Source organism: Macrotis lagotis, chromosome 1 (assembly GCF_037893015.1).
Source record: "Macrotis lagotis isolate mMagLag1 chromosome 1, bilby.v1.9.chrom.fasta, whole genome shotgun sequence".
Taxonomy (NCBI): Eukaryota; Metazoa; Chordata; class Mammalia; order Peramelemorphia; family Peramelidae; genus Macrotis; species Macrotis lagotis.
The window spans coordinates 842715398-842722573 of NC_133658.1; the positions used below are offsets into that span (position 1 = coordinate 842715398).

The window sequence follows — 7176 nt, forward strand, 5'->3', positions numbered from 1 at the left end:
GTTGGTCTATTAATGAGTTTAAGCCACTTAAAAAAATATATTTTTCATTCCTATAACTTAGTCACATTATCAACACTACAAATTGACTCTAACTTTCTAACATTTATCTCCTAATCTTCGCAGGTTGCTTTTTTTAAAAACCTTTCCAAGGACCTCACAAAAAGATGTTTTTACCAAGCCAGCCATTGGACTTCTGTTATCAATGTGCCTGTATACCCAACTACTCAAGGGGTCTGTGCCCTTGAGTACAAAATATTGGTTTTCTGGACATAGTTAACATTATTAAGGTATGAAGACCTTGACTTTCATCTGTGATATAAAATAAAGGATGTATTATTGTGAGGAGAAAGTAAACTTCATTTGGAATATAGGAAAATTAGATTCTAGTTCTGACTTTTCCTCTAAGTCATTTTACATAAACTATCTGGGCCTTAGCTTCCTCCATTGTAAATACAGGGTTGGACCTGGAAGTGAATTCTTCTTTCCTGAACAAGTTTTTAATGTTAATATATTTTGCATTATTTCCCCCTTAGTTTTTGAATGTCTCACTTCTTCTCTTATGCTCAATAACCTATTTACTATAACAAAACCCAAATAAGAAAGGAAAAAAAGCAGTTTAGTAAAACTAATACATGCATATTCCATACTCATTATTCCCAACCATGCAATAAGTGGAACAAGGAATATTTTCTGTTCTCTTTTCTAAAATCAAGCTTGATCATTATAATTAGTGCTCTATAGTTGTTTTCATTTATATTGTTGTAATCATTGTGCATATCATTATCCTAGTTTACCTTATATCACTTTGCATCACTTCATTTGTCTGAAATGATATGTTCATTTTTCTTTTGACACACTGATATTCCAACATATTTATATACCAAATTTGTCTAGCCATTCCCCACTAAATGAGCATCCACTTTGTTTCCAGTTGTTTGGTGCACAAATAGTGTTTCTATGAATATTTGAAATGGAGATGTTCTTTCTTTCCATATTTGCCTTCCTTGAGATGTATGCCTAGAAATGTAATTTCTGGGTCAATGGATGTGGACATTTTAGTCATTTTGTTAGCATAATTCAAAGTTACTTTCAAGAATGATTGGTTTCTGGGGTGGCTAGATGGTGTAGTGGATAGAGCACCAACCATGTAGTCAGGAGTATCTGAGTTCAAATTTGACCTCAGATACTTAATAATTACCTAGCTGTGTGGCCCTGGCCAAGCCACTTAACCCCATTTACCTTGCAAAAAAAAAACCCTAAAAAAAAAGAATGATTGGTTTCATTTACAATTCCATTGAATATATATTAGTTTACTTGTCTTACTACATTACCTCCAACATTGACTATTCCCATCTTTTGCCATTTTTATTAATTTTTGAGTGATAGGAAAATCTTTAGAATTATTTTATTTATGATTTGGAACAATTTTTCATTTGCTAACAGCTTTTAATACTTCCTTTAAAAAACTTTGGTTAAAAGCATCCAAACATTTATCCATTAGAAAATTGTCTTTGATATTATAGGAATCATTTTTCATAACACTTTGCTTTGACATCTGTTTCATTATTTGATATTTTGAAAGATTCATTCTTCCACTAGAGGAGTTAGTTCTATAATTATAACTCTTTCTCATGATAGAAATAATGACTAAGAAAGAGCATTGCACCCCTCAGCCAAAGTCAACAATATAATATAGCCTCTTCCCTTACCTAATCATTATCAGTGTCTTTTCCTACTGTTTTACTTATTAGTTATATCTGGGAAAATCAAAAAGGATCTTTTCAATAAAAAAACTTCATATTTTAATCTAAGGGAATTAGTAACTAACCACATCACACCATCTAATATTTAAATATTTGCTATTTAGCTTGGTGCTGCCATAAGTTATAGGTGTGACAATGCTAAAAGTCAGTAGGCAGCATTCCTGGCACATAGTATGCATTTAAATCCTTGTTGATTGATTGATTCACTTTTATATAAGAGCCATGTCTGAGTCTTTTATAATGGTTCTCATCAGATAAAGATGAGTGTTATGGTTAAAAAAAAACAAGGAAATAAAACCTTTAAAGAATGGACTTAAAGGTAAGGTCAGTTATATGATGGTCATGAGGATTTGGAGAGGAAAAGTTCTTTTCTAATGAAAAAAATAATAAAAGAACCAATTAGCTTCTCTTCTCATATGGGTACATCCTGTGAAGTCATAGGGAGGGATAGCATAGACTTCTTACAATTTATTTTCAGTTGTCACCATCCTTTTCAAAAGCATTTTTGCTACTACCATGATCTTTTTTTGGTCATTTTCATATTCATTTCTGTTATTATTACTATCAGCCTAGTTAAATGCTTCCAAACTATGAGGGGAAATACACCATTCTCATTTCTGAAACTTTATACAGTTAAGAGAGAATGTACCATATGCCTAGCCCATGCCTGTAAGCAAAATTTTGAGTTGTTTTCCCAACAGTAATATGTATACTGGGAGTTTCGGTGGTAATACATAAACTTAGAAAAAGCAATAAGAAAACTTTTGAATTCCAACCTTACCACTTTCTAGCTCAGCTACCTTGAAACAATCACTCTCTATGAGAATTAACTCCCATTCAATAAAACTTGTTTGTTGTTCTTGTTGGATGTTGACTTTCAGTCATTTCTGACACTCTATGATCACATTTGGGTTTTATTTTTGGTGTGGATCCTGGAGTTATTTTCCATTTCTTTCTCCAGCTCAACTCATTTTACAGATGAGGAAATTGAGGCAATCAGTATTAAGTTCCACAGCTAGTGTCAGAGGCCAGATGTAAACTCAGGAAGATGAGAGATTTCCTTATGTGCAAGCTCTAATGTGAAATGGCAATTGAGAACAGCTAATGCAAATTTAGATTTCATTAAAAGGTCTATCTCATAATATTAAGGAACAGTAGTTGTGTTGTCTCTCCCATTTGCATTGCTACTATTTCAAAGATGCTCCAATACTGATGATCCTTATAGCCATAAATAATAAATAATACTGAGATCTGAGGACTGCTAGGTGGTGCAATGCTGGGTCTGGAATTAGGAAGACTAAAGTTCAAATTCAATCTCAGATATTTAGGAGCTGTGTAACTCTGAGCAATTAATTTAACCACTATGTCTCAGTTTTCTTATCTGTAAAATTAGGATATTGATAACATCTATCTCCCAGGATTGTGATGAAAAAATAATTAAGAAACACTTAGCACATAATAAGCATTACATAAATAGTAGTTATTATCATTCTTTTCAAAGATAACAGTTAAGTGACTGGTACAGGGTCACACAATTAGTATTTGAGACTCAGGTCTATCCGACTCCATGCCCATTGCTCTATCCATTGAACTACCGTACTGCTTCTTCACAACAACATTCACTTTAAAAATGACAGCAATTATTATTATTATTATTATTAGTAGTAGTAGTATAATTAATATTAATATAGAGCAGAACTTTATCTAGTGGAATTAATCTTCTTTCAGTCTGCCCTTTGCTTGGAATTGTTCTGGATTTTTTAGGAAGTTTTGAATCATGTGTTTTTCCTAATTTCCTTTCCTTCCAAGGAAAATGAATCTGTTGTGAAGCCACAGGGACCTCTGAAGACAAACATGTCTTTGTACAACATTTCCTATGTGGCCCCAGACTCTTTCATCTTAAATGGCATTCCTGGTTTAGAAGATGCCCATATATGGATCTCTCTCCCTCTCTGTGCTATGTACGCCATATCTCTTGTGGGTAACCTTGGCCTTGTGTATCTCATCCAGTATGAAGAGTCTCTTCACCGGCCAATGTACTTTTTCCTGGCAATGCTCTCACTCACTGACCTTCTCACCTGTACCACTACCCTCCCCAATGCACTGTGCATCTTCTGGTTCAACTTAAAGGAGATCAAGTTTGATGCCTGCCTGGTTCAAATGTTCTTTGTGCATGGGTTCACAGGGGTGGAGTCTGGGGTACTCATGCTCATGGCTTTGGATCGCTATGTGGCTATCTGCTACCCCCTGCGCTATGCCACTATCCTTACCAATCCCATCATTGCCAAAGCTGGGCTTGCCACCTTCCTGAGGGGTGTGATACTTATGATACCTTTCCCTTTCTTGGTAAAACGTCTACCCTTTTGCCAAAGTAATATCATTTCCCACACCTACTGTGACCATATGTCTGTGGTGAAGTTATCTTGTGCCAGCATTAAGGTGAATGTTATCTATGGTTTAATGGTTGCCCTCCTAATTGGTGTATTTGATATATGTTGCATCTCAGTGTCCTATACTATGATACTCCGAGCTGTGGTAGGCCTGGCATCTACTGATGCAAGGCAGAAGGCCTTTAGTACCTGTACAGCCCACATTTGTGCCATCATCATTACCTATGTTCCAGCCCTTTTCACCTTCTTCACCCACCGCTTTGGGGGGCATACCATTCCTCCATCTCTTCACATAATTGTGGCTAATCTCTATTTGCTCTTACCCCCAACCTTGAACCCCATTGTCTATGGGGTGAAGACCAAGCAGATCCGTGACAGCGTCATCAGATTCTTTCATTGTGACAAGGAGAGGAAATGAGACATTTTAAAAGCTACAGAAAATGAATTATAGGATATGAAAACAGAGACTAATAGCTTGCATAAACTTTTCTCTATCAATTTTTCAGTGTCCTAAAATGGACCTACCATTTGAGTTTACACACACACACACACACACATACACACACACACACACACACACATTCAGTTTTAGATAGGTCCTCTAAAAATCATGTGTACTGTTGTCATGTATGTCACCTATGGTCCTCTTCACCCAGTCTTTCAAACAGAAAGCAAAACAAAAAAACAGAACAAAACAACAACCACAACAACATGGTAGCCAGTCAACATCTTAGGTGACTGACAAAGAAGGGAGATTATCTGTTTTCTCCATCCCTCCCTTAAGTCAACATGAAATATATTCTTAAGTACAAGAAAGAGATATCCTCATTTGAACTGGGTAATTGAGGTCCTATCTGAAAGTGTGTATTTTTGTATGTGTGTATGTGTGTGACAGAGACAGAGAGGCAGAGAGAGATAAGTCCTCTCAGATAAAGTCCTTTCAGAGAAATGTTTGCTTCTATAATTGTGCTGTGAAATAAATTTAAAAGAGATTTCTGAGTGGTCAGGTTCACTATCCTATTTCTCATGTAGTTTAAACTCAGACTTTGTTCTCCCAAGAAATTGTAATGAAACTGTCAAAAACAAATAATAAGGGGCAGCTAGGTGGCATAGTGGATAAAGCACCGGCCTTGGAGTCAGGAGTACCTGGGTTCAAATGTGATCTCAGAAACTTAATAATTACCTAGCTGTGTGACCTTGGGCAAGCCACTTAACCCCGTTTGCCTTGCAAAAACCTTAAAAAAAACAAATAATAAAAAAAATGAGAGAAATAAGAAATATAGCTTACTAAAAATAAGAGCATCAAGAAGAAGTCTATTAAAATACCCACCTACTAGATGCTCTAGATAATTCTTCATATGACTAATGGTGATATATTTTATGGCAATGTAACTATTGTATGGGGTTTTGAAAATGTTGTAAAACACTTTTCCTTATTAAGCAAAATCAAGTGTTGAATTTGTTTTTGCTTTTTTTCCTATAAGCAATATAAAATCTTGGTTAAATCAAGTCTTAAAATTAATAGTTTACCTCTTTTTGACATATTATATCCATTTTTCTGATTTGATCTTCACAAACCACTTTGTGAAGTTTCTAGTGCATTCAATATAAAGGGAGCTGGAAAGGAGTGGAGAGGTACCATAGTTTAGAAATTGTGACAATTTGGAGATCTGGCTCTGGACAGTAAGGTGAAAATTACTTTTCACAGCCAAAAGTACTTTCAGGTCAGAGTCTAAGCTGTCAGTAGTGGAAAATTGAGGAAGACTCTCAGAGTAGGTGGTTTGGCATGGAAATAGTGACTAGAAAGTAAATTAATATAGAATAAATACAACAATAGACTTTCATCTGCTCAAAGTTTATTTTTCCCCACCCCTATGTAGTGGATGAACTATAAAATCAAAGTAAAATTTATCAACAGAAAAATTACTGAATTCAGTATAATAATGACTGTATCACTTCTATTTATCCTTCACATAGCATTTGAATATCATATCACATAATAATATGAAGCACATCTTCTCCTAAATTTATTTAATTCTATGTACCAAAATGCCACTTCTAGAATATTTATAGGAAATTACCACAAATATAGAAGAATGGAGATGGTGTTAATGCAGTAAAAAAGTTTAAAGACACCTAGGTGGTAGAGTGGCTAGAGAGCTGGGACTAGAATCAGGAAAATTTGAGTTCAAATCTGACTTCATAAACTTACTAGCTGTATGACTGAGCAAGTTATTGATCCTCTGCTTGCCTCAGTTTTGATACCTATTCAATGGAGATAATAAAAGCACCTTCTTCCTAGGATTATGGTGAGGATCTTCTTCCTGGGATTACTGTGAGAAAGTCCTTAGCACAGTGTCTGACTCATAGTAGAGGCTAAATAAATACTTGTTTTATTTCCTTCCTTTGTTTCCAGCATGAAATTGAAGATTCAGTCTACTAGTCATGATGTTTAAAAGTTGGTTGCTGAATACTTGTCCTTTCAATTGATACTTACACTCATTCTGAGTCAGCGAAACCCAAACAATGACCCAGTGAGGCTTGGGTTGGGATTTATTGGCCATTCAGTGAGAACCTGTGATTTTTTTTTCCCCTCACAGATTGATTTTTTTTTTTTTGGTAACTAAAAGAGGCACTTTTTTTGCCTTTTTTCTTACCTAGTCTTAGTCACTGAATAATTTTTTGCCTCAGACAAACTGAGACCTGGAACCACCTCCAGTTGTCCTGACCAATGTCGATGTCTTATCACTGAACCCCTGATGGCTCCAGAAGAGAGAGGCTGGTGATTTTTCACTGCCCTGCCTCACTTAAATTCAATTTACTTACAACTGAAGACATCATCTCCCTAATGCCATTGGTCTTCTTCGTGATTGAAGGACAAACAATAACAATCTTGAATACTTAAACTTTCCACTTATGAGCCAGATACTTTGGCAAGGTTCCCTGGATTTTTCAATTAAAAAAATTCACTTTTTGGCAGCTTTTAGAAATCAGAGGACCTGGATATTACAGGGCTACAGTGT

The 7176-nt window shown here is 35.4% G+C and overlaps 1 protein-coding gene across 1 annotated transcript; it reads left to right on the forward strand.

Annotated features, from left to right (window-relative positions):
- The first annotated feature begins 3617 nt into the window (after positions 1-3617).
- Positions 3618-4571, forward strand: LOC141490505 (olfactory receptor 52N5-like). The gene has a single exon (XM_074190487.1). It carries the CDS (start codon positions 3618-3620, stop codon positions 4569-4571), a length of 954 nt encoding a protein of 317 aa, XP_074046588.1.
- The last annotated feature ends 2605 nt before the right edge of the window (positions 4572-7176 follow it).